Source organism: Gracilinanus agilis, chromosome 1 (genome assembly GCF_016433145.1).
Source record: "Gracilinanus agilis isolate LMUSP501 chromosome 1, AgileGrace, whole genome shotgun sequence".
NCBI classification, from domain to species: domain Eukaryota; kingdom Metazoa; phylum Chordata; class Mammalia; order Didelphimorphia; family Didelphidae; genus Gracilinanus; species Gracilinanus agilis.
The window spans coordinates 735,333,761-735,361,529 of record NC_058130.1 but is presented as its reverse complement, the minus strand read 5'-3'; the positions used below and the strand labels follow the sequence as shown (position 1 = coordinate 735,361,529).

Genomic DNA, 27,769 nt, shown 5'->3' with positions numbered 1-27,769 from the left:
AGAATTAAGAGTTGACTGGAATAAAAGGAGATGATAAAGCTCTACTAACCTCTGGGTTCAAGTTGCTAACCAGCAAGACAGAATTCCCTGCCCCTGTGAGACCAGGAATGGCAATCCGCCCGGCTGCAGCTGCAGCAGCAGCTGCTGATGGAATAGCCAGAGGAGCAAGGGCTCCATGAACATTTGGAACGGAGAGTCCTGGAAATTAAAAGAAGAAACCAATATAAAACCAGCACATAGTCTACTGTTCCCGGGCTGCAGCTGAAGGAAGAAATTTAAGTCTTCCCAGTGCCATGCAAATGATAATGGTTAAGAGCCATTTTCCTATAAAAAACTAATACTGTGTTAAGTAATTTTCATTACTTTAAAACATTTTCAGTGATGCTTACTGTTAAGTTTTAGACACAACCTTGCTAGTTTCAAAATTCTTACATTTCTACATGCGGTCAAACATAGCACAAAGCTTTGGGTCCATGAGTGCAAAACAGAAGTAAAAAAAAAAAAAAATACAAGCAGCGTGTCTGTAAACCATACTGACCAACTGCATGCGGAGTACGCCATTCTTCCATGCATATGATCAAATACATAAACACAGATTATGCATCAGGCCCGCTGGGGGCCAAATGAGTCAATTAGTCTTGGTTTTCCACTGTCATGTAGTTAAGTTAAACAATCTTCCACTCTTATGGGCAACAGCATGGATAAACGACCCAAAGGGCACCAGAATGATTTCCAAAGACGAATGGGAGAAAGCATAAGGAACTGCCACACGGAAACAGACTACTTGAATGAAAACGTCCTTAGGTGTGCCCATTGTCATCATGCTTCTTAATCTCATGTATGCTGTTTGCTTACCAGGCCATTTATTCAATTTACTATGAATAAACTTCAACCATTCAGTTCAGGCCATCTCCCCTGGCAGCTTGAAAGGGAACCAGAACCACAGAAACTATCAAGTTAACTGGCGACGAGCAGGAGGGAGCTCTCGCCAACATGAGACTACAAAAGCATTAGTATCTTCACAGCTCTCCTTACTCACTGTCATCATTAAAATGATACAAGTTAACCTCCAAATATTCTACCTCTTCAATTATCACCCTGGTGCTAAGCAAGTTCTCCCAGGAAGTTGGCTTTCCCTCAGTTACCTGTGCACTCAGGACTGTTTAATTAGGAATAGGTCTAATTTGGTTGGTTTTGTTTGTTTTTAAACTGTTATGGGCATGATTTTGTTGTTTTAGTGTTTTGGTGGTGGTGGTGATGGTGGTGGTGGTATTGGTGGTGTGAAAGGGGGGGAGAGGAGAGTTCTTTTGTGTATTTTTTATTTTGCTTTTACAGTGAAATGGGCATGCATAATCAAACTACGGGTGAGGATCACAAAATTCATGAATACCTGCAGCTTGAGGAATTGCAAAGGTGGGAGGGAAACCAGCTCCTGCGTATGGAGAGGCAGAGATTATACCAGGTGCACCTAGAAATAAACGAAATACTAATCATCGCACCCACAAACCTCCAGGAGAAAATGTCAGAATGAATCCCAAACAACAAGAGATTGTATTGAATATACACCATGCTTTGCTTTAAAGGGAGAGGCTGAAAATTTAAAAGCACGTTTTATGTTCTCCATACGCTTTCCCCCCAGTGTATTATGTTTAAAAACCAGTGAGTCAAAATAAAATTTCTCTAGGTTCCTTAATGGTACGAGAGGGCACTAGACAAAGCTAATTAGAAGGGGACTATTATTGTATCCTCAAATGAAAAGGCATTTAAAATCTCTATTCATATTTACAGGATATGCAGACTTTAGGCCCCTATTTTATTCTTTGCTTTGTGTAGAAAGTGAAGCATTCTTTCCCCCCATTAACAATATTGAATTCCTAAGCAAATGTCAAAAAAGTTGGGATTTCATTAAGCACATAAGCTGTTCTCTCCTGGGCTCAAGGGCTCTTTAGGTGTTCATCTTCGGAAAACCCTAATTTTGATGCCCAAACTGAAATGTGACAGTGGAAGCGTGGTGGTTTTCTGCTTTTAAGTGCTTCACAGGGCTTATTGGTGTAGATATTAAACATTCCTTTCAACTGTGCAGCAGGGAACTTTTAGCCAGTGACAGAGATGAGCAAATTGTCTCTTACTAATACTTAGCACAGAAAAACATCAACAGATGAGAATCAGAACGTGGCCACCAGGTTAGATCAAGAAGCTGCTAAGATGAAGAATCCTTACCAAAGGCTGCTGCCATAGTCTGATCAAGGGAAGGCTGGCTGTCACCAGAGGGCAGATCTGGGCGAGTGTAGTCTCTACTTTTATCATTGTTGTATTTCACATTGAGGCTGGTGAGTTTAGAAAAGTCAATGCGCAGTGTACAACAGGCATTGTAGATATTCTGCCCATCAAGAGACTATAGAGGAGAAAGAAATCAGAGAAAGCAATAAGCAGACCAGACCCTTTCACAAGGTCAAACCATTTCAAAAGGGGAAAAGCCACTAAGTAACAGTGGGTACACTCACCAATTTAGCATGCTGGGCACTCACAGGGTCAGAATATTGTAACAGAGCCTGGAACTGGTTGTTCTTGGTGAAGGTTATTATTTTCAGTACTGTGCCAAACTTGGAGAAAATCTGTAAAGAAAGTGAACAGTGGCAAGTCTTCCAACAGGTCTAAAGCTGACAGCATTTGCTAGAATACCTAGACATGACTAATTATGTCTTGCATTCAAATTTGAGTAAAATCCTCACCTCTTTAAAGGAAACAAGTTGGCTTCAATAGCAGAATGAATATTCTGGAATAGTAATAAACGTCCTAGGATAAAATTCTTTATAGTCAAACTTTCACTATACCTACACCACACAGTAGCCCTTAAGATTAACATAATGTTTTGACTTTAAACAATCATCTCCTGAAGTAAGAATATCTATGAAAATGAATGAAATATAACATTATAATTAAGTTTCTTTTGTGGTCATATCAAACTTTGGTCATTTGTGACCATTCTTAGAAGAGCTTCATAAGTTGTGCCAGACAACCAAATGGATTCAAGTTACCAAAAAAAGGTCAAGAAAAATCTTCACTTTATGAAGGATTATGAAGAAGCCAGGTTGGCACCAGTCTTTATGCTAGGAGCCTTAAATAGGTAAAATATACCTAAAGCAGGGTTCTAAGGGCAACCTTTGAGTTCTAAATAGGGGAAAAAAGCAAAATCTATGGCCCTTTATTTATCCAATACACTGCTACCCATCATCCAATCTCACCTGGTGCAGTACATCCAAAGTGACTGGGTAAAAGAGATTTTCTACGATGATCCTCAAAACTGGACTCTGGCCAGCCACTGCCATTCCTGCATCGGCTGCTGCAGCAGAGGCAGAAAGGGCTAGATTTCCTGATTGAACGGAGTTTACAGCTTGAAGTGCTGCCTGGGCACGCTGTGGAAGACATTCCCATCTGGTTAGTACTTTCCTTGTACCATGTCCAAAATCTACAGGATATTCATGCTATTGCATCATGTGTAGCCAATTCTTCATTTGCATGCTGCTACTACAACCACAACCACAAGCTGAACAACAAAGCTCCTACTTCTTATCTGACAGGCAGTCAGCAGGGACAACAGACATTAAAACAAGTACTTTCAAACCTACAATATGCCTTCAATCATAAGATTGAAAAACTTTCCCATAATCACTTTTTATTTTCAATGTTTTCCTTGGGTTCACCAAAGACTTTGAGTATAAGGGTATCCTTAACAAGGAAGCCCCACAGGACAGTCATTATGTGTCTTCAGCGTTCCTGTCTTCAAAGACATGGGGAAATGTAAGAGCATAAAAACTACAGAACTTCCCATACAATTTTATTTGCTAGCCATTAGGTGCTAAAGTTCACATAAAAGTCAACTCAAGAATTCAAAGCAAAAACTGAGTATCTAAGTCAATAAATACACATGATATAATTAGGCAAGAATATTAAATCAAAAGAACTCTTCCCTGAGCTTTCAGAATGCTATTTGTGGACCCATAAACACACTCTCTTTTTAAACCAGGAAGCTGGGGTCAGTATTAGATAAAATATTGGATTAAAAAAACCTAGAACAAGCATTTGTTCAATCTATATTCTTCATTGAGTTAATAATTCTAGCCCTTTGCTGCCATTAATCTTGTTGCTAAATGTGACTCAGAGTCAAGACCTCAATACTTCAAATTAAAGACCAAAACTTTCCATTCTCCCCAATTCTGTAGATTTACCCCTTCCTCTGAAATCTCACTACTACCTTACCTATAATCAAGATTATCCCCCGTCCCATAATCCATGAAAGCTCTTCTAACAGATATTCCTCAAATCACAACTACACACCCTTTTCTAAACTCTTCTGTCTGGCTTTCACGTTTTTCCATGACCCTGGTCCTGTCTTATTTGCTTAGTATAAACATCACTTTCTTGGAATTCTCCTTCATACCCCTGTTCTTTCCATTGCCCTGCTCCTAGTTGAGAAAAGAGTTGATGAACGCATGAATCTATCTTTGATCATTCATACTGGCAATCATCTAAGTGTTACCTAGTCTATCCTACAAAACCCAGTTCAAAATATTGGAAGTGTAATTTGCTTTATCTTTTAGTCTTGTCTTTTGGGAGGGAACATTGATGCTTTCCTTATGTGTGTTCTCTTATGTATCCGCAATACCTAGTAGATATTAGTGGAAAGGGAGGAAAAGGGGGTGGGGATCAAATGATTTAAACTCAACAACAAAAATACTCACTGCTTGGTTTGGAGAGTTGTCTGTTTTGAGCTCCTTGTGGTTTGAGAACTGAATGTAGATAGGCTGGCTTCGGAGGACAGGAGTCACTGTGGTATAGTAACTTACCATAGTGTTTGATGCCTCTTCTGTGTTCATTTCAAGGAAAGCCTAAAAAAAGCAAGGATGCCTCAATTAGTTGGTATGTCCAAGGCAATATCAAGGAATCATTCTTAATGAGTGGAGACAATGTCATAAACTAATGAATCAAGTACACTGGGAGAGGGATGAAGGATGGGGAAATGGTCTATCTCATAGATTACTGTTATAAATTGTGCCTACAGGTTATAAGGTGATTAAAAAGCGTTTGTTTTTTTTTAAACCCTCACCTTCCATCTTAGAATCAATACTGGATATTGGTTCTAAGGCAAAAGATTGGTATGGGTTACACAACTAGGAAGTATCTGAGGCCAAATTTGAACCCAGGACACCTCAGTCTCTGGGTCTGACTCGCAATCCACAGAGCCCACCGAGGTGCATTCTAATAGCAAAAAAAACTCAATTCTCAGATCTCAAAGCCAAGAGACTATTGATTATTAACTACTGGGGGAAAAAACTGGTCATAAAAATTCTTAATATCTACAACATTTGCTTTCACTAACTATTTAGCAAATAGCAACCTTAATAAAACGCGGCAGCTGGGTAGCTCAGTGGATTGAAAGCCAGGCCTGGAGATGGGAGGTCCTAGGTTCAAATATGACCCCCAAACACTTCCTAGTTGTATGACCCTGGGCAGGTCACCTCAATCCCATTGCCAAGCCCTTGATTCTAAGATATAAGGATTTTTTTTTTAATGTTCTTCTAGACCTCAGACACTTCCCAGCTGTGTGACCCTGGGCAAGTCACTTGACCCCCATTGCCTATCCTTACCACTCTTCTGCCTTGGAGCCAATACACAGTATTGACTCCAAGACGGAAGATAAGGGCTTAAAAAATAAAATGTTCTTATAAGGTTCACTATCGAAATCTCTTTTAAGACTCAGTAAAACTGGTGTTCTTCAAGACCCTTCAAATCAAAAGGGCTGGAAAGTAGTAATTTTCCTGGGATTAAATCTGCTTCTCACACTTGAGATTGCTATCTCAATTCCACTATTAACACCAAGAAATACAATTGGAAAGAAACATTTGTGCACAATCTGAATACCAAAGTAAGAAAGACTTAAGCTAAAGAATACTGAATTTGGAGTCAGAGGACTTAAGTTAGAATCTTCAACTTACTACCTGACCTTGTTTTCTTGTTATACTTCCTTATCTAGATCTCATTCTTAGTCCATTATCGGAAGTAGAAAGTTTAGGAGATTCCTCTATAGCTCTACATTTACTGTCCTAGGAAGTAAATTAACAATTTGCATTTGATGTTTAAACATTTAAAATGTATGGGTTCACATTACCTCATTTGATCCTAACTTTAAATCTGAAGTAGGCAGTTATCACTCCCATATTTCAGATAAATTGATGCTAGAAAAATTGATTTACACAACAGCACAGATTTAAGTCAGCAGCTGAGCCAGGAAAAAGATCTCTGCTCCAAGGAACAGCTGTCCCAGAACTAAAGAGAAACTGAACAAGATGTTTGGACACAACACACACATGCCCCTTATCCACGTAAAGATTACATCTGAAGTACTATTAGGCCTACCCAAAGATTATACCAAGGTATCAAAATGAGTTGACTGCAAGGCAAGTATGCTGCTTTTGCAGAATTTTTTAAAACTTATTTGGTCAATTTTTATGATAATCAGCATAATTACATATTCCAAATAAACTCTTAACAGAAACATCAATACCTGGTTTTTGCCTTTCAGCATTAGAAGATTGGTGACCTTGCCAAATGGTAATCCCAGGGAAATAACTTCAGCTTCTGTGACGTCACCTGGGAGTTTTCTCACATGGATTACTCGGGAAGGGACTCCTGGACTTCTGTTATCACCTTTGAATTTCTTGCTGTCATTTCCATTAGCTGAAAAGAAATGTTTTTATAGCCCTGAATATTAAGTGAACTGTAAGACCAATTCTCAGTTCATATGAAGGTAAAAAGCTGTTTTCCTGTCCCATCAACCCATTCTATAGACCAGGAGAAATACCCAGGGCTTCTAGTACAATGCTAATTTAAAACTATAGAACTTCATTATTACTTTTTTCCTCATGTATCCTTCAGAGTAACATCCAAGATTCTTCAAACCTGCAGCACTCATAATAGCACTTCCTATAATAGTCCTTTCTTTTTACTGACTAGTTTAAATTCTGAAGCAGGTGCTCCCCACCCCAGGCCTCCAACCTGCTCTGCAGGTATCCAAGAAAGCATCCTATTTAGAGGAAAAAACCCTTCCAAAGCGCATATTTAATAAAAATTTTTTAAAAAGCAATGCTAGTTTTCCTCTACCTCCATTATTATGGATTTTTTAAAAACTGAAAAAGTCAGACTCCAAAAAACTCAAACTTAACTTCAAACTGTCTTAGACATTTAGAACAAACTCCAAAGATAGAATATAAAATTACTCTTTGATCATGTGTAAATTTTCCTGAAGTACAAGAATCAGTATACATTATCTTAAAAGATTTAGTGTCCCATAAAATTATCACCTTTCCTTTAATTTCATGCCGCAAAGTTCAAAGGTCAAACTACACAAAAGAAGACAGTTCAATGGACAATTGCTAAAACATCTCACACATAGGACCAACTGAAATGATGACTATACAGGTTATAATATCTGCATTAATGAAGTAATTCCAAACCACAAGTTTCAAGTAAAGAAAGAAAAAGTATTACTTATTAGGGTTTTATATAAAACATTAATTCCCGTGTTAATGATTATGTGCATCTAGAGAGTAATTCCTTTAGCTTTTCTAAATTTCTTCTATCAACTGTGGGGGCTTCTCAACAAATTCCTATTTGCATGCTCCAAATTCAGTTTCCAAGGTCAAGAGTATGAACTAAGAATAAAGTCTTATGAAGAAAGTAGCTCTATTTACTGAAAGAAATTCCCACCAAACCAATTAGAATGTTGAATAAGAAAGAGCAAGTAGACTATTGAAGTAGTCTCCATATTTAAATATCTGGCCATAGGTTTCCAAATATTTTGGCTAGCAATTTTACCTGCAGAAGCAGAGTTGCTGCTCATGATAAAGGGTCCGTTAGTAACACAAGTAGAGAAAAGCTCGTCAGATCCCCGCTGGAAGAAAAAAGGAAAAGGGTGAGTAGTTGTATTTACTAAATTGTAATTCAAGTACTTTGAGAACAGAACAATTCCTAAAATCAGATGTACAAGAGTAAGAGATAATAGATATAGTACTTATTGTAGTGCAAGCTTAAACCTTATAAGTAGCCTTTAATGGATTCCAAAAGCTTGGCTCAGTATCTACCTGAAGTGTCAACTAGCCACAAATATTAGCAGGATGTGGGTTCCCTGAGAGGAAAAGATTAGCCAGAAAGACCAACAGTCCCAAAAGGCAATTATCGAAAACTTTTCTAACTAAACTCCCAAGAATAAAAGGGATTTTTTAGGCAGATTATCTCTTTGGGAGATTAAAGTAAGCAAGACAAAAGTGGGTGACATTTGAGTTCCCTCTGTCTATGATTTTGCAAGATGATATGGCTGGCTACCAGTTACTGGGAGGTCAACAGATCTTCCTGAGATGTAACCAAAGGGTGACCCCCCAAAATTGCAGGAGGGCATTAAAATTGACTTCAAGTACTCAGGTTCTTTCTTGTCAGTTTCTGAAGTCCACTACTTAAGGTTCACACAACAGCCTGTCCTAATATCCCTAACTCCCACCACTGGGAATTTCTTTAAAATCCTATTTTCTGGTATATAAAGTAGCTACAATGAGGCTCCAAAAGGCAGTGCAAAGTACCTGTCCACTTATAACCAAAACCGTCTAAAAAATTGAAAAATAGATTTTTAGTAGTCTTGAATTTATCACATAAAAACGACTGCAGTAATCCAGTGGGTGACAAAGAACTCCTTGTGAATAGGAAGCTGGCTACCTCCATTTCCATAGCCTGCAATGCAGCCAACAGGAAGATGCCCTATTTTCCAACAGCTCCAATGAAACCCTACCCTCTGCTTTGTCACACTTTCAGAGATTACTCGAAACACTATCTCTTTTATCAAGTACTATCCAGTGACAAGTGGGGTAACTGTATCACTTCAAAATACAAGTGCTATTTATTCAGTCATTCCAGTGTCTAGGATACAAACTAGGTCAAAAAAAGCTTATTAATTGTCTGCAGAGAAACCGGCTTTGATTTTCCTGCCACCAATCACTGAGCCTATCCCATACACACACTTCCAACAATCCAAATGTGTTAAAAAGAAAAATATTTCTTTTTCACTGGTTCATTGTAACCAAAACAGGCTGTGTAAAGCTGAGGCAGAAACTCAGTAAAAACCAAGAAATCCTCTAACCCCAATTTGAGAGAAAAATACTAGATTTTCATTTTATTATCATATTGGAACTAAATCACCTACTTACTTTGAAAGCTATGCAAAAGACTTTAGAGTTAAGCTAAAAGAGGATAAATTAAAAGTTTAAGTTATATAAAACACATCTACAAAACTTTTAAATTGTTATAGAACAAGGCACATGTGTTGCACTGAGTTACTACTTTTTCCACATCTGCACTAGAAGTAATTTTTTCAAAGACTCCAAATCCACTCCAATCATTATCTTGGTGGATACATGAAATATTATCACTCAGCAATTACAAGCTATATACAGAGGCCTTCTGTGTTGATAGAAGACCAAATGGAATAAAAAAAGGGAAGTAAGACAAGCACATGTGGGTGGTTAATGTAGTCAAGACAAATTAAATTATTCAAACTACCTTAACAGAGATTCTAAAGTTAATTTTTTACTGCCATAGTTTAAAAGTTGTTCATAGTTTATGAAACAAAAGCAGATGAGGTAATAGATTTATAAAAACGGTTCCCATTTTGCACTGAAAACCCACTCATCCACTCATCTTAATGCTCTAGCCAAACCAAAAGCCATTTTTTCAAGGTCAACAATTCTGAATTCAAGGTCTGTCCTGCATGCTTTTCTCAGCCAACAAAATGGAACATGCACGAGCAGAGTCCATGCATGGAGCAAAGTCACATCTCCCTTAAATATCACTCCCCACCCAATTTTACTATTATCCACTACTAAATAGCAAAACCTAAAACCCTACTTTTTATCAAGTCCCTAATTATCAAATTCATAGAAACCTTTACAAGTAAAACTTTGAGATAAAAAGGAATAAAGGAACCAAAGAAAATCTACTTTAAGAGTGGCACTGGTTGAAAATATTTTTTTTTAAACTTTAGTTTGTAAAGTTGTATGGTTGTAGCTGAAAAAAAAAAATTTTTTTTAAATCTTCACCACAAAATGAGACCCCTTCCCTCCAGTAAAACTGAAGACTTGCTTCTTCAGCACTTGAAACTTCTGACAACCCAGGAAGGAATTAAGGGTTATCAAAATCTAACCAAATCTGTACTTCACCTCTTTACTACTTCTAAAACTATGGAATGCAATATTAAGATTCTTTAATTTTTAAAAATGCATGTTTCAATATTTTGCTAATTCTCCAGTTATCAAAGTATAAAAAGCCTCACCTTGGCAACTATGCAAACATCTTATGAAACAAATCAGTTACAAGAATATAAGATGTGATGTGGCCTTTGAACTGCCAAGAAAATTCTGGAACCTATCAAGTAATGCAATTCCTTCCTGCTCTGTATACTAACTATACAACTTGATCCTAGGAACACTGAAAATCAGGTGCCATTTTAACCTCTTCAGGATTAATGATTTAACTAGTGTTTAAACTCTCACCCCCTCGCTGTGCAGAGCTCTTCCTTAGGCACAACAGGAATTTAGGAACTTCAGGGGGGAATCAATGGATTAAGAGCCAGTCCCAGAAATGGAAGATCCCAGGTTCAAATCAGATCTCACATACTTCCTAGTTGGGTGACCTTAGGTAAAGTCACTTAACTCCCACTGCCTACTTAGGTAAAGTCACTTAACTCCCACTGCCTAGTCCTTGCCACTCTTCAGCTTTGGAACCAAGACATAGTAATGATTCTAAGATGGAAGGGTTAAAAAAAAGTTAAGAGCTTCTCTAACCCCCCCATTAAAAAAATATAATACAGTAAAGGAAAACAGCCCTCCTCTTAACAAGATAAACATTGGTAAATAAAACAATGTATTATTAGTTGAGCTCCAAACATTCTTTCCATTTCCAAAAATCAGTATCAAATTTCAATAGTGGCTAAGATGATTCTGGAAGCCAAGGTGCAGGTGATCAAAGTGTACCCTGAAAGAGAAAGGTATGCTAGGAAGCCCAGGATTTGTTTAGGCCAATTGCAATTTTCTACACACAAAAAAATTGAGTTTCTAGCTATGACCTAGGCCACTGATGGGCAAACTTTTTAAAGAGGGGGCCAAAGGAAATTCTCATCTGTCAGTCTGTTTCTAAGGCAACTCTTTTGAAGTTTCATTGTATTGTATCCTACTCACTGTATTCGTCAGATTAGCAATAATGTCACTCCCATGGATAGAACATTTCAGGGGGCCACATCTGCCTGGCTCACTGACCTAGGTAAATCACTCAACCCCAGTTGCCTACCTCTTATTCTTCTGCCTTGGAGCCAACATTTGCAGATTAGAAGGTATGGATTTGGGGGGGGGGGGGGGAAAGACAGATGAAATCATAGGAGTTGGGAACTAGATGTCTAATATTCCCAGCTCAAAAATTTTATAAACTAGGCATTCTCTATCCATAAAGCTTATGATTTATAAATCCTGTTTAAGCGGACTTTAGGTAATTGTACATGTTTTTTAAAAAGGCAGTCTAGAATTTTTCAAGCCATTTCTAGTCACTTGCAGGTTTCAACTCCCTTTTCTCCCCAAAACAGGTTACTGCTTGTAAATTAAGCAATTAGCAAGTCTCTGGAGAAGGGGGAGAGATGTATTAAAACATGTGGCTTACATGTGTGATCATGCCAGCAACAGAAAGCCTAAAAAAGTTTGTCTTTGAACTACAGCAATAAGGAGGAGAGGTTGGAATTTCCTCACAGCATTCTTGGCCAAGTGCCTTAAACCGTAATTGCTGTTCCCATGGCAAAGATCCTGGCTCAATCACAAAAACATTTCTATGCAACTAGGCTACATTACACTCAGATGAAGACCCTTGGTTGTTTTGGTGTTTGAGTGCCATTTTCTAAATTTCTAACCAAATTTAGTGAATGGCATATTATTATTATTATTATCACATAAGAGTTCCTTAATTTAACACTTTCATCCCAATGTAACAAAATCCAAATACACAATTTGTGGGTAGATGCCTTAGGCAAAGCTAAGCTACTTTCTATCCTTCCATTATAAAAGATATAACATAAATAATACCCTTAAGAACTAATTTTCAGGTATATGTTTAAATATAAAGGGAGAATAAGAGTATGTATGTAATGTAACTGCATTTCTATGCCAAGATATAGGATAGTATTCTCTGTCAAGTCACTAGTACAAGTCTGTCTGACTGGTTTGATGAGAAGTCCTTTCTCCAAAGGTCTCCGAGGGTGTTGGAGTTGAGGGGTGAGGAGGGAGGGTATTCTATTGGTGCCAATCAATCCAAGATACCCCAAATTAGCTTAGGCCACCACAGCCCAGAACTCAAGAACTTAAGTTATCCACCACCTTTCAGCCTCCCTCAGAGGAATTATAAAACAAGCTAAAGAATATTTGGAGAACTGGAAAAAAGTTTCAAAACTACTATTTATTCAATGAAATCTCTATTCCTTCCAAACAAGGAGAATCCATCAAGTAAGGGCATTAAAAGTCAAGTGATTTGGTTAAAACCTTTCCTACCAGACTAGAACCTCCAAGAGCACAATGCCTACTCAGTTCTTATTTTTGTAGCTTGTTATCTGCATAGGAATCAATGGATTAAGTAAGTGAAAAAGCTTTGGATCTCCCAACTTAACAGCTGACTATTTAGTACTTAATTAATACTTACTTGTAGTAACTAATAGATAGTGCTTAATTGTCCAATAATAACGGGAAGGAAGCTTAGAAAGAATAGCTGCAGAAATCCCTTTTTGAGCACCCTAGTAGTGACAATTTAGCTTAATTCTTCAGTGATTTTTCCTTTATACTCAGCCTATTTATCTTGCTTACTGCAATTTTTAACTCAATACTCTGGGAGTCAAGCAAAAACAAATGTAGTACAATAGTTTTTCCTCGTGATAATCTTTCAACTAAAATATTTTCTTCCAAGCCAAATATTTCCAAGTTCCTTCCATTCGGTGTCTCTATCATCCTTTGTCAGTCTGACAAAATTGAGGATGTTATTTATAAAAAGTGGAGCAGATTTATAAAGTTTCTATTTATCAATTATTGCAATCTATATTCAAGTGTTTTTTGAATCTGACATGTCACACTGTTAATGTATACCAATCTTACCCTCCACTAAAGAGTTTGTTCATGTCCTTTGACTAATCTTGATTACATTAAACTTTTTAAATTTGATATAATCAAAATTAATTTTATATCTAATAATGCTCTCATCTCATTTGTTCACAAATTATCACTCTTTGTAGCCAAATCATATACCATTTTGCTGTTTTCTTGATATAGGATGAGATGTTGGTCTATACCTAGTTTCTGCCATACTATTTTCCCAGCAGTTTTTGTTGAGTTCATCCCAAAAGCTAGGGGGGTTTATCAAACACTAGGCTGCTACAATCATTTTCCCCTGCATAGAGTATATTTAAATCTATTCCATTGATCCATCATTCTATTTCTTAGCCAGTACCAGATGATCTTGATGATTATTGTGTTTTATAGTAGTTTGAGATGTGGTACTGGTAAGGCCACTTTCCTTGCTTCCCCCCCACCCCAATTCTCTAGATATACTTAACCTTTTATTCTTCCAGTTGAATTGTTATTTTTTTCTAATTATAGAAAATAACTATTTGGTAGTTTAACTGGCATGGCATTGAATAAATTAACTTAGAGAGAAATGTCATTTTATTAGCTCAGTCTATCCATGAGCAATTAACATTTTCCCAATTATTTAGATCTTCCTTTATTTTTATTTGTTAAGCGTTCTGTAATTGTGTTTATATAAGTTATTTGTCTTGGCAAGTAGATTTTCAGGTAGTTTATATTTCTAGGGTTATTTTAAATGGAATCTCTTTTTGGGATGCCAAAGAATTTGAAATCATGGAGATGTCTTATCAACTGGGGATTAGCTGAATAAATTGTGACATGGTGACAGAATACCATGTTATAAGAAATGATGAATGAGCAGGATGCTTTCAGAAAAAGTTTGAAAGATCTACATGAACTGATGCAGAGTAAAATAAACAGAACTGGGAGAACATTGTACACAGTAACAACAATATTCTAAGATGATTACTGTGAAAGACTTAACTAGCTACTTTCAACAATACAATGATCTGGGACAATTCTAAAGGACTTATGACAAAAAATGCTATCCCACCTCCAGAGAAAGAATTGTTGGGGTCAGAAGCAGATCAAAGCTTACTATCATTCACTTTAGTTTATTTAATTGCTTTTATTTTGTTTATTTTTGAGTATTCTATTACAACAATGACCAATATGGAATTATGTTTTGCATGACAAACATGCATAAACCAGAGGGAGACAATTTGGATGTTACAATTTCAGAAAATGTGGAAATTTGCTATTACATGTGATTGATAAAACGAAATATGGGGGGAGAGGGGAGCGAATGTCTTCAGAAAAGCCTGATCACACCTCTAGTAGATTTGATATACCTGATTCTTTAAAACCAAATGAAGGTGGGGGCAGTTGGGTAACTCGGTGGATTGGGAGCCAGACCTAGAGATGGGAGGTCCTAGGTTCAAATCTGACCTGACACTTCCCAGCTGTGTGACCCCGGGCAAGTCACATAACCTCCATTGCCTAACCCTAACCACTCTTCTGCCTTGGGTAAGGGTTTATTTTAAAAAAAAAATTAAAAACATAAAGGCCTTTATGTTGGACCCAATCAAATATCATCTGATAAAAATTCAGCTTAATTTTCTAGTCTGTTAATTCATTCATCATCCACTATTTCCAGATTCGCATCATCTGCAAATTGCTAAGTATGCTTTTGTTCAAGTCCCAGATTATGCTGCTGTACAAAAACCAGACCAAAGATGGCCCCAAGTGTGGTCTTCTAGGGTACTCCTTCCAGATTGAAACTGATCATTCTGGAACTGTTCAAGCAACTTTATAGGTCACATTTTGTCCACAAAAATATAATGGGAACTATCATCAATGGGCTGCATCAAAATGCAGATACATTAGTTAAATTTTTTTCAGGTAACCCTGTCAAAAGGGTAAAAACTAAACTGGTCTGGATTCAAAAATCATACATTATTTATAGCCTTATGCCATAGTCAAGGGTCCCGTGGGACCTACCCTATTCTTCCCAACATTTTCAAGTATTTCCAATTAACAGCTGAGCATTCAATGTAACTTCAGTAGCTTTGAATAGTTCCCCAAAGTCTGGTGACTCAGAATTAGATGCTCTTACATCTAAAGAGGAAACCATCTTAGTTTGGTGGTTTTGTAAATTTTTTCAAAAATACTCATATTTAATTCCCAACATAGCATAAGCTAAAAAGGGGGAAAAAACTCTTAATAAGCAGAGGCAGGCAACAAACCACTGATCATCATCTTGCTAAAATAGCAAATCCCAAAACTGCTTCCAAAATTCAAGAATTCATGTCTTAAAGAATCAGAAGGATTTCCCCAGATTTACACAATATACTACAGAAAGTTGACCACCTACAATCTCCACTCCTCTCACCCACCCACCCCTACCCTAGTGCACTTAGGACTAGAATCCAGGTGTCCTGGTGTCCAATCACGTTCTTTTCACTAAACCAGATGTCTCCCAATTTATGCCTTAGATCACAGCAATGGCAAACCTTTTAGAGATCGTATGCCCAAAAAGCACCCTCAAGCTGCCTGTGAACCCCTGCATTACACCCCAGTGGACAGAGAAAGTGCTCACATTGGGTTGCTGAGCAGAGAGGCAGGGTATGTGAAAATGGGGGAGAGGGGGGAAGAGAGGAAAAGCAGTTGCCTCCAGCACAGGGCCTTCCAGGGCCACCCACATACAGTTAAGACCTATGGTTAATTGCCAAGCCCCATACTAAATAATGTTTTACAATTCCATCTAAGTACAATCTTTAAATATGCTCCACCTCAGATAGACCTCAAGTACAACTTTCCAGAGAATTGGCTTTTAATTATGTCTAACTTTTTCTGATCCAGAACATTTATAGTACTGTTGTACTATGTCCAGCGTTTATACGCCGGCCAAATTCCAGGAGAGTATTGCCTAAGGTTGAACATCTTTTTTTGCTACAATGTAACCAACTTAAATTTCCTTATTCACAAAGAAAGCTTTTCACCCCCTCAAACAATTAAGACAACAATTTTCCACAGTATAATATTTAACAAATGGGGAGTTCAATTTATATGACTTGCCAACGATTGTACAACTAACTAGATAGTAGAATTGAAATTTGACCCTTTTCTAAAATACTAGAGGCCATGTCACTATAACCATCTAAGGTTTAATTAAGGACAAAGGAGTAGCTGAACTTGTGTCCAATAGCAGATTACTCCAAAACTCCAATGATGTTTCAGTGAATATAATACTTCTCCCACTACTGAAAGTTTGCATTTTCAAAAAAAAAGTCAAGTGCAACATGAAAATGCTAGCAATCTGTTCTTCAAAACAAGCTCCTCTGCATCAATCAATATTCACAAATAAAATCAATTAAATATAGTGCCGGACAACTCACTGAAGTATATTTTCTGACCTCTCCATAGAGCTTTCAGATATCCTTTCTTTAATTACAAGCTTAGAATAAGCTGCTACAGCAATACCATTGAAAGTAGATAAAACATAAATGAGTCAAACAGCTGGGTTAACTGCTTTATCATTTTCCCTACGAATTGCTTTTATCAAGTAAAAAAGTTGCCAACCCATTCCCTTCTGAGGTTCATCTGAAGAACTGAATTCAATAAATATTAAAATTCTTCTGTATGTTGAGCAATGTGAGGAGCATGAGGTAAACAAAACAAATACTTTGAACTCCAGGATTATTATTCTAAAGTCATTTAAAAAATATTTTTATTGGACAAAATTTAGGACATTAATTTAGGACATTTTATCCTTTTGACTTTTGAAGAGCACCTTTTAATACATAGGCCTTTCAAGAAGCAGCAGAAAAATGGCATCCAATCCTGTTTGAGGGTAGGCCATAATTCCATTCCATAAGTGAAAATAACGCAGATTACCCCTCTTTGCAGCCAAATCATTAGAATATTGACAATTAAGGAGTGCCCTTGGCTTTCCCTTCTTTCAAGAAAGTACAAAGAAAAGTTGAGAAGGGGAAGCAGTCAGTATCTTTCCCTAGCTCAAACATCGCTTTCATTCATGTCAATCTGTGTAAGAATGCCCCTTTCCCCAATTAACATTGGGAAGATGAAACTGTTCATTAAGAAACTAGTAAAATATCCTCATGATGCTGTAGTGAAAATATTATTTGGCTAATCCAAAACTAGTACCTCTTTTTGTAATTTGCAAAATCCCTGTCAAGATCTAATCAAAATGCTCACCAGTCAGGTTTATGTAAATATGGCAAAGCTTCTTCCACCACATGTTTATTAGATGTCTTTTCTTCCAAATACCCAAATATTTGGTATACAAAACTGTCTTATTAACCCAACCAGGAGACTGCAAAATCACACAACTACTAAGAGAATGGATTATTAAGAACCCTGTACCTTTGTATTAGTAAACCTATATAAACCTCTACTTTTCCTTAGCTATATTCCGTACTGCTTTTAATACCAATGGTAACACTTTTCAGGTAAAAACCAAATCAGAATGAAATGTATTAGGATAAGGAGTTATTCATTTTTTAGAGACTGCAAGATTGAACATTCATCCTTTAGAGTTAAAAATTTTAGGCATGTATACAGTGCTTGCAGATAAAGAAGTTTCCTGTCAGCACTTTGAATTTTAGGAAATGTTCTCCAGAGACTGGAGAAGGTTAAAAGTTGCATTTACAGCTAATAAGAAAAGGTTAAGAATTAACAGGTACTGAAGGAGTAAAGTTATAGTCAGGAATTAAACGGATATTTTGTTCTGTCAGCCAAATGGAATAACATTCCAGTATTTGATGCTTGGGTGACAGATTTTTGAAATTAAGAAATTCTGGCTTGAAAATTCCTTTTTTCCCAGATTCAAATTGCTGAAGAGCAGGAATGCTGCTTTAGGACTGGAAAATAAAACAAAGAGATCTACCTAAATAACAGAGAGAGGTAGATAAAGAGTTCCCCAATCTTTTCAGTTAAAGGCTAATACTAACCTAGATCTGATGCTGAGCAAGTGTAACAGAAAGAAAAGTGAGAAAAGTGCCTACCTTTGTACCAACTGTTATATCTGGGACAATGCTGTAGGAAAAAAAGAAAGAAAAGGATAAAAAGGTTAGATAGGTTTGCCACAATCATCAGCATAGTCACAGCAGTAAGAAAAAAAGCTAGTCAAAGTGAACAGCTGCCTCCACAAGGAGCAAAGAAGAACTTACACAAGAAATAAAATGTATCATAGCAGATTAAAATAAAGGAGACCCAAGAATCAAAAACTAAAGAAATCTGTGAATACCCAATTAATGCACAACTTGCACCTTTCTTTTTCTTAAGGGTCACAGTGAGAAAAGTACCCAAGTATAGTAGAGAAATAAAACCAGAATTTGGTTGAAAGGAAGGGCAAGTAAAGTTTATAGTTATGACAATTCTACCAACCACCATTTGGTTTAAAAGTAGTAGGTTCAAATAAGATTCATCCAAATTAACTTCAGCAAATTCAACCAGGATGCTATCTATTGTCCATTCCCAAGACTTCTCCCTTCTCTTCACAAATTTTGTGAAGGATATGTCACAGATGATCCTATCATATCGGAAGATTTTGGTCAAAACCTTTTTTTTTTTTTAATAGAAGAGGAAACTGAAGCATAAAAGTTGAATAACTAAACCCAAAGTCACAAAGGTTTTTTTGGGACTAGAAATTTAAAACAGGTACCCCTAGTACTACCGTAACTAGCAGACTGAGGCTCCTGGGACTGTGGAGGAGCCACTTTTATCACTCCTCTTCAGCTGCAGAAACTGGTGTAGTCCCAATGTATACATTCAATCCCATTGGAGAAAAGGAAATTGAGGCCAGAAAATTAAGAATTAACTTTACTTCCCTTTCCTTGGTTTTGATTAGCTTAATCAAAATGCATTTATTCTTCCTGCTGGGAAGTGACTGGTATATTAAAAAAACAACAACAAAAAAAAACAGAAAAGTGACTAAACCCCAAGAACCTCCAACCAAACCAGTTCATGGCAAAGCTGACTAGTAAACTTATCTCTAAGTAGACAACAAATTTTTGTTATAAACAGTAACCATACCTCAAGACAGGTTTTCTGAATACATCCTAGCTCAACAACCTCCTCAAATGATGTTGCTTTTCCCCCTCCAACTTAAAAAGTTAATTAAAAATTAAATCTTTTTGGCTCCATCCATAAACTATGGATGGAACATGTCTGATGTCATGGTTGTATACAATAAACCCATCTGTAGCAGAACCTATTAATTGGGGGGTGGGGGTGGAAAGACCTGGGAAAACCAAATAAGAAGCATCAAATTTCCTGAGCACTGGAAGTTATCAGTCATTTCTTTCAGTTTCCTGTTCCTTAGGAGGGCCTCAGACACAGGAAATGTTTTATATAAAGTAGCCTTTATAGAAAATATTTCAATTGTTTCAACAGGAAGAGATTTCGAACTCATCCCCCACATCCCAACTGCTGTGTTTGGACTGATCTGTTAAACCACAGAATATACATTACATAGAAAGACAAACTCGAAAAACTGATGCTTCATTTAATAACAGAATTAGCCTTAAGTCACATTTCCTATAACATTTAGGCCTTTTAAAAATTAAAATTTGAGGAACCTCCAAAAATGTCAGTTTTTCCATTTTCACAAAGCCTAATTGCAGACTACAGTTAAAATAGTATCATGAAACCTCTTAATACTAAAAGGTTCCCTAGACTTTTCCTCTCTGTAATATTATCAAAAAGCTCAAGACAAATTTCCCAAAATGAAGCATTTTGTGCATACACCCAAAAAAGCAACAATTATTTGTTTAAGTGATTAGGGAAAAAAATGTCTTAAATAGGCCAAAGATAAAAAGAACTTCCAAAGCAGGATATCCAAAATTCTCCTTAGGAGTGAGATGTGGCTTCCTACAAAGATTCATATTCACTAGTTCAATTTAGCATACAAAAAAGCAAGACCAAACAGCCAATTACAATGGTCTTTTTCTTCCAAATATATAGAAAGGATTCATCTAAGTCAAAGTCAATGTTAACTTATGTTACTTGCCAGACTATTAGTCTGGCTAAAGTGTAGCAAAAACTTCAGGCAACTCAACTGGCTGAGCTCCAGACCCACACAAGCTATCCTGTACAAAAGGAGAAGGGCCAAAATACTTTCAGATTGCAAAGATAAACAGGTAAGTTTTCCAAAACTTTTACCCACCCAAAATTTTTTTCCTCTGGTCAGTGTACTCTTTTTTTAAACTGATACGGACAATGAATTCACAATGCATTCAAAAGTTTAAAAGTTAACTTACTTTTTAACTTTAAAAAAGAATGCAAACATTTCTTTTTGAAGTCTTTCTTCCAACATTAATCTTAATTTTAACCCTAGAACAGAACTTAAAAGTGAATTTGAAATACTACTCTCTCCCACAACAGAGGTTGCTTTATTATCATTTGTTTATGTTAGGCTGATTCATGTCTCTAGAAATACTACATTGGCTACATAAACATTGGGATTCTTTACCTACTACAGTTCCAGCTCAGGAGTAAAATTAGACTATTTTTCCAAAAAGTACATGAGAAATGGGCTGAGTTCATATAGTGATGGTACTACTTCTATTTCTGAGGCATCTTCTCTTCCCCTTCTCAACCACCTCTTCCCCGCCCCCAAAAAACTAAAAGGACAGAAGGGTTTGGGGGATTTTTCTTAAATACCTCGGTGGTGTGATGTGTAAAGAGCCCTAAGCGACTTAGGGTCTGAGTGACCTTAGGGAAGTCACTTAACCTTCGAGGGCTTCAATTTCCTCCTCAATGAAAGGAAGTCTAAGACTAGTCCAGGCGATTCAATTCAAAAACGTCTAGTAAAAAGATTTTTAAGCTGCACTACCATGCTTAATTTGGGAGAAAGTTACAAGAAAATAGGTTTAAGCTAAGCAACCTCAGATATTCGAACCCCTCAATTTACAGCTAAGGAAACTAAGACTAAAAGGTTAATTACTTGCCCAACATTTTTACAAGTGGCAGAATTGTAGGTCAAATTTGTTACTAAGTCTCCAAAAAGTGGAAATAATCAGTATTTCTCATTCCAGGAAATCAAATGAAAATGTGAATGTTATCTTTGGTTATAAAAAGTGCCCTACGAAAGATTTAATTGCAAGACTGAAGGCATTCGAACTAAAACCATCCCATTTATTCAGATAAAGTTTTGGAAACATTATCCGGGTCAAAGGTAATGAAATGGATATAAAAAGACCTTGGCCCTTCCCCCCTCCATCTTGGAAAAGTAAAAAAAAAAAAAAAAAAAAAAAAAAGTCTCACTACTCCGGAGTTGATCTACTGGGCCCCCAGAGGGGGAGGGGAAGGGGTTTCCTGGGGAAGTAAGTACGGGTACACAGAGGCACAAAGACTTCGGTGACCCCCACTGCTTCTTTCTGACCAAATAACTTTGAGCAACTCACGCCTTGGAGACTCAGTTTCCTCCTCAGAGAAAATGGCGAGGCTAAGGGTGGGTAGGGGGATGGGGAATGAAGGCAGCCCCACCCCAGGGCTCCCTCGGCGGGCGGGCCGAGTCGGGGCCTCGAGGCCCAGCTTAAGTGGGCGACCTGCCCGCCTGCCTGCCCGCCCCGCCCCGCCCCGGTCCCGTCTCCGTCTCCTTCCGGGCAGGGCGGGTCGCCCCCAGCCCCACCCGCCTGGGCCCGGGGAGGTAGCCGAGGCCTCCACCCCGGAAAGGCGCACGTCGTGCGGATGGGGGCAGGGAGGGCCAGAGTCCAGGGGCGGGAAGGCGGGAGGGGCCCTACGCGCCGAAGGAGAGCGGGAAAGGCCGCTGCAAGGCACGAGGGGGGAGCCACCGCGTGGGGCCGCAAAAAGGGGCGCCAAGAGCCCTCAACCGGAAGAGAAGGGGGAGGGAGGCGCGCGCAAGGGGGTGCGAGGCAGGAGTAGAAAAATGAGGGCGGGGGGGGGGGTAGGAAAGGGCGGCTGCAGCGAAACCCGAGCTCGCGCCGGCAGCCACACTACGCACGCGCGCGCGCGCTCGAGTTCTCTAGGGGGAAGGGAGCCGTCCCCCCCAGCCCCGAAACGCGCGAGTTGGCCCGCACGCGTATATACACACACGTACACATATACATGCATACACACACGCACACATTCCCTTTCCCACGGTCACAGCACCGGTCCCAAGCTCCGGCGGAACCTGGCCCCGCCTCGAGAGCGTGACTAGAAGCGGCCATGAGGAGCAAGCAGGGGAGGCCCCCGCGGCGCTACCCGTGGGTCGGGCGTATGAGGGAAAGGAGAGCCCGGCGAAAGCCAAGGCCGCGACAGCAGTGAGCAAAAGTATTCCGGGGGGCGAAAATGGGACTTACCCGTCCATGGCACACGAGGAGACCCGAAGGGAACGGAGTGGAGGCGCCGGAATAGCAGGAACCGACTCAACGGCTCCGTGTTATAGACTCACAAAATGGCGGAGACGCCCCGACCACGTCCCCCGCGCGCCCTGCCCATTGGCTCCGACTGCTGGGAGGGGGCGGGGCGAGGCTTGTAGTCCCCCGCCACAGTTACCAATTCGTCGATATGTCTCCCAGAGGGTGGGACCAAAGGAAAATCATGGGGATTATTAGACCAGATAACTGCCTGTCAATCCCTAGGACGGAAACAGCCTGTAGGAACGAAAAAAAGTCGAACCACGTGATCTTCCATGAGCCACTGAACGGCCATCTTGAGTGTGGTTTTGTGGGTTAACGGTAGCCATCTTGAGAGTGGGTACGTGGCGGCTCAGGGAGCGGGAAGCGTGGTGCCCGTTAGGGCGGCCATCTTGTCTAGGGGCAGGAATCTCAAAGTTCCCCATCTTGAGTGCTAAGAAAGCGGGGTCTTGTCTCCAAGCCATGTGGAGGCCATATTACATGTGGGCAAGGGACTACCCGGTGGCCATTATCATTGTGGGAAAACTGCCCAAAAAGAAATCTTAGATTCCACCAACACCCTCCCTATGTTACAACGGGGCCTTGAGTCTAGAGGCCCCTAGATTTGTGAGACATAAGGGGCAAAGTTTTAAGCCATTTGGAGACAGTGATGCTAGCACTTACTAAGCCAGTCTTGGGACAGGAGGAGGGAGGAGGGTCTCAGAAAATGGAATGGCAGGACTGGGACTGTCTTTAGAACCCAGAATGTCAGGGCTGGAAGGGTTCTTAGGACACAATGTCAGAACTAGGTGTTCCATTAATAATAGCTGATATTCAAATCTGGCCTCAGACATTTCCTAGCTGTGTGACCTTGGGCAAGTCACTTAACCCATATTGCCTAGCCCTTACTGCTTGCTCTTCTCCCTAGGAACCAATATATAGTATTCATTCTAAGACAGAAGGTAAGGGTTGAGAAATAAAAATAATAGCTGATATTTGTGTGTCACAACAACCCTATGTGCTCCTCAAACTCACCCTGTCCATGAGAGCTGTGACCAAGGCCAGCCTATCTCATCCTGAATATACTCCTCTTGTCCTTTGACACGGCCACCCCTCTTAGTGCTGGCCCTTATCGCCTCACACCTGCACTTGTACAACAGCTTGCTGACAGGGTCTCTCCTTGAGCTTCTCCCCTTTCCAATCTATCGTCCATTCAGCTGCTAAAGTGATCTTCCCAGTCATGCTCTAATTATGTTACCCAATCCCCCACTCAAAAAACTGCATTGACCCTATCACCACCAGGATCAAATACAAAGTGCTCTGGTTAGCATTCAAAGCCTTTAAATTCTAGTCCTCCCATTCCAATCTTCTTCCCCTCTTATACTCTTCAATCCAGGGATGCTAACTCCCTTGCTGTTTCCCAAACTAGACTCTCTATCTCTTGACTCTGGCCATTTTATTTCTATCTTTTTTTAAACCCTCACCTTCCATCTTAAAATCAAATGTGTATTGGTTCTAAGGCAAAAGAGCAATAAGGCCTAGGCCATGGGGGTGAAGTGACTTACTCAGGGTTGCACAGCTAAGAAGTGTCATGAAGCCACATTGGAACCCAGGACCTTCTGTTTTCAGGCCTGGCTTTCTATCCACTGAGCCACCTAGCTGTGCCAGGTCTCTCTCCATGCCTAGAATACTCTTCATCTCCGCCTCCTGGTTTCCCCGGCTTCCTCAAAATTCCACCTAAAATCCAGCCATCTATAGGAATGGCAGCAGACTCTAATGGGAAATGGGAGCCACTAATTCATTTCCTGAAGGCCATCTAGTAACCATTTTTAAATGTAATTTTAGGTATGGTTTTGGTATTTTTACTTCTGTTGTTCAACATTTCCCAATTACATTTTAATCTGGTCAGGCTTTCAGTAAGGAGTATTCCTGGCCTTTCCAGTTCCCACTTTCATTCCAGTGCCTTCCCACTTTCCATTATTTCAAACTTTTCCCCCCATATAGCTTACTTGGACATGGTGACACAGTAAGGTATGCCTAGCATGGTATTGTGCCCATTGGGCCACGAGTTCCTTTGCTTTTCTTTGTGTCACCACGGCTTCACAGGGCCCTGGCCCATAGTAAGTGACAAGTAAATACTATTACTATCTCCATTTTACGCATAAGGAAACTGAGTCTCAAAGAGGTTCAGTCACTTTCCCAGGGTTACACAGCTATGTTGAAGGAAGAATTTAAACCCAGAGGGAGCCCACAGGTCTGGCACTCTTCCCACAGGGCTGGCCGCCCTTCCTCTTGAACAGAACATAGAGCTGGAATGGACCTCGGAGGCTTCTAGTCCAGCCTCATTGCCTCATTTCATTCAAAAGGAATTTGAGGCCAGGGAAGGGACTTGCCCATGTCCTCCATAGAGTCAGGAGTAGCCTAATGCCAACCCCTCTTCTGAGGTCTACATCTCCTGAGCCTGCCCCTCGACGCTAAAATTGAGAACGGTCATCCTGAAGGGTCCTGCTTGCAAAGAGCACTGGCATCCCCTCGACATGGTCTCCAACAGGGCCCTTACCTCCATCATCCTCAGAGGTGCTGGCACAAAAGGAAGGTTTTTAACTTAGCCTCAATTTTGTACTTGAGGCAGGAGCCCATACTTGGCCCAGCAGACAAGAGTCCCAGCTTTTTTGTCCTGCTACTAACTTGCTGTGAAGTTCAGCAAAGACTTTCTGTCCATCTGAGTGACCATTTACTCACATATAAAAAAGGAGGGCCCTAGAGTAGACGAGTTTATTCCTTCCTTTTAAATAGATATTGAAATATAACTTCCCTTCTGACTCTTGCAGATAGTAGACTTCCCCAGGCTGAGGGTTTGAAGCAGGTTACCTGAGTCTCTTGTTCTTTGGAGCAGAGATAAAAGTGTCGAATTCCCTTTTATAAACTATTCATGCTCAATGATATCTCTGCAGCCCCAGGAGTCTTTTAGTCCATATGCCAGGTGTGTATAAAAATAAAAAATAAAAAGACACCCCCTCCTTCAAGGATGGTCAGTCTCCAGTTTCCTTCCCTCCCCTATTTGGATCATGTCCCTTTAGGGATTTCTCTGTTTCCCTGCTCTCCTCCTTCCCTCTCCCTCCAGAATGGCCATGGCGGCTCTTCACGGAGGTATGACATTTACATCTCTGCTCACATTTCTGTCTTGGTATCACAATATCTCCCTTTTAATAAATGGTGCAGAATGGTGCGTTTCAGCAGAGAAAGCCAGGCAGCACATAGGTGATGTCTCAAACCCCAGGCACCAGCCTTCCCTTGAGGGCCAGGGTCGGGGAGGGAATCCAAATCAGATGGGATCCTCAGGATTCACAGGTATCCATCGAGGGCTCTTATCTTTCCTACAAACAGCTCCCTTTGGAAGGTTGTCTGCCAGCTCTTCCTCTCACAAGATCTTTTTCCCAAGTTCCTGCATCTTATACTGACCAGACATCTCACATGCCAAAGGAAAAGAAGGGTCGTCATTATTCTGGCACTCGGGCTATTTCGAGGCAGAAGACAAAACTTCATTCATCCAGGATGGGAACCCTTTGGAAGGCCTGTCCACAGACCCCCCCCAAAAGACTTGCTCCATTTGGAATCAAGGGGAAAAGGGGAGAAGGAGGAAGAGATAGCTCCAGAGCAGCTCCCCATGGTGGCCACTTCCATCTTGAAGTCTTCCTTGATAACCCCTCTTGACTCTAAATGGGATCAGAAATCCTTTCTCTGACTCAGGACAATATTTGGTTTTGGTTCATTTCTCCTTTTCTATTTTGAATTTCAGTTACTTGTGTCCATGATTTTGAGAACTGAGGTCATACCAAACTGGGAAAACCTTTAGGATAGTACAATGGGGCAAGCCTTGACCAGAGGGACTATTGTCAGGAGACATTGTGGCACATTAGAAAGAACAAGGGAGTCAGAGACCAGAGTTCTAATCCTCTGTCAGATATCCTCTAGCTATTAACCCTGGATAAACTCCCTAACCTCTCTTAATCTCAATTTCCTTATTTATAAAATAATTGTATAATCCTCCCTGGGGTTTTTGTGGTGATCAAATGAAGTATAAAATTATAGACACACATAAATATATATGCAGATTTGTATACATAAATGTATACACCTGGATGCCTATATTGTATGGGCATATATATATATGTAGGTGTTTGTGGGTAACCTATATAATTTTTAAATCCCATCTTTGATTTCATCAGCACAAGAAGCTCCAGGTAAAGAGACTCTGTAGAACCAATGCAGGGTGTTAGAACCATTCTTCTGCAACTAAAGGTCTTAGAAAGTTGCCTAGAGTTTAGGGGTGTCAAACTCAAATAGAAATGGGGGTCACTCAACCATACAGAAGGATCTCTGAGGGTCATATATTAAATTAGAAAACTACACATGGTTATCTATTTCTTTATACATCAACACATTAAAATCAGAGCCAAATTACATTCTGACTTAGTGCTGGCAGCACTCCCACACCAGAGGGTNGGGGGGGGGGGTAGGAAAGGGCGGCTGCAGCGAAACCCGAGCTCGCGCCGGCAGCCACACTACGCACGCGCGCGCGCGCTCGAGTTCTCTAGGGGGAAGGGAGCCGTCCCCCCCAGCCCCGAAACGCGCGAGTTGGCCCGCACGCGTATATACACACACGTACACATATACATGCATACACACACGCACACATTCCCTTTCCCACGGTCACAGCACCGGTCCCAAGCTCCGGCGGAACCTGGCCCCGCCTCGAGAGCGTGACTAGAAGCGGCCATGAGGAGCAAGCAGGGGAGGCCCCCGCGGCGCTACCCGTGGGTCGGGCGTATGAGGGAAAGGAGAGCCCGGCGAAAGCCAAGGCCGCGACAGCAGTGAGCAAAAGTATTCCGGGGGGCGAAAATGGGACTTACCCGTCCATGGCACACGAGGAGACCCGAAGGGAACGGAGTGGAGGCGCCGGAATAGCAGGAACCGACTCAACGGCTCCGTGTTATAGACTCACAAAATGGCGGAGACGCCCCGACCACGTCCCCCGCGCGCCCTGCCCATTGGCTCCGACTGCTGGGAGGGGGCGGGGCGAGGCTTGTAGTCCCCCGCCACAGTTACCAATTCGTCGATATGTCTCCCAGAGGGTGGGACCAAAGGAAAATCATGGGGATTATTAGACCAGATAACTGCCTGTCAATCCCT

The 27,769-nt window shown here is 40.1% G+C and overlaps 1 protein-coding gene across 2 annotated transcripts in view; it reads right to left on the bottom strand.

The window, feature by feature from the left end:
- The window catches only part of PTBP1 (polypyrimidine tract binding protein 1), a 29,145-nt gene extending 6,531 nt beyond the window's left edge, over positions 1-22,614 (bottom strand). Inside the window, exons 1-10 of one of the 2 annotated variants that reach the window (XM_044672559.1) lie at positions 22,541-22,614; positions 18,239-18,269; positions 7,876-7,951; positions 6,566-6,738; positions 4,743-4,889; positions 3,246-3,416; positions 2,505-2,615; positions 2,221-2,395; positions 1,391-1,468; positions 50-198 (exon numbers count right to left, since the gene is read on the bottom strand). In XM_044672559.1, coding sequence (XP_044528494.1) covers positions 50-198; positions 1,391-1,468; positions 2,221-2,395; positions 2,505-2,615; positions 3,246-3,416; positions 4,743-4,889; positions 6,566-6,738; positions 7,876-7,951; positions 18,239-18,269; positions 22,541-22,548 — 1,119 coding nt within the window. In that variant the 5' untranslated portion in view covers positions 22,549-22,614. The remainder of the gene's footprint in view (positions 1-49; positions 199-1,390; positions 1,469-2,220; positions 2,396-2,504; positions 2,616-3,245; positions 3,417-4,742; positions 4,890-6,565; positions 6,739-7,875; positions 7,952-18,238; positions 18,270-22,540) is intronic. The other variant, XM_044672568.1, reaches the window with a different exon arrangement.
- Positions 22,615-27,769: the final 5,155 nt, after the last annotated feature.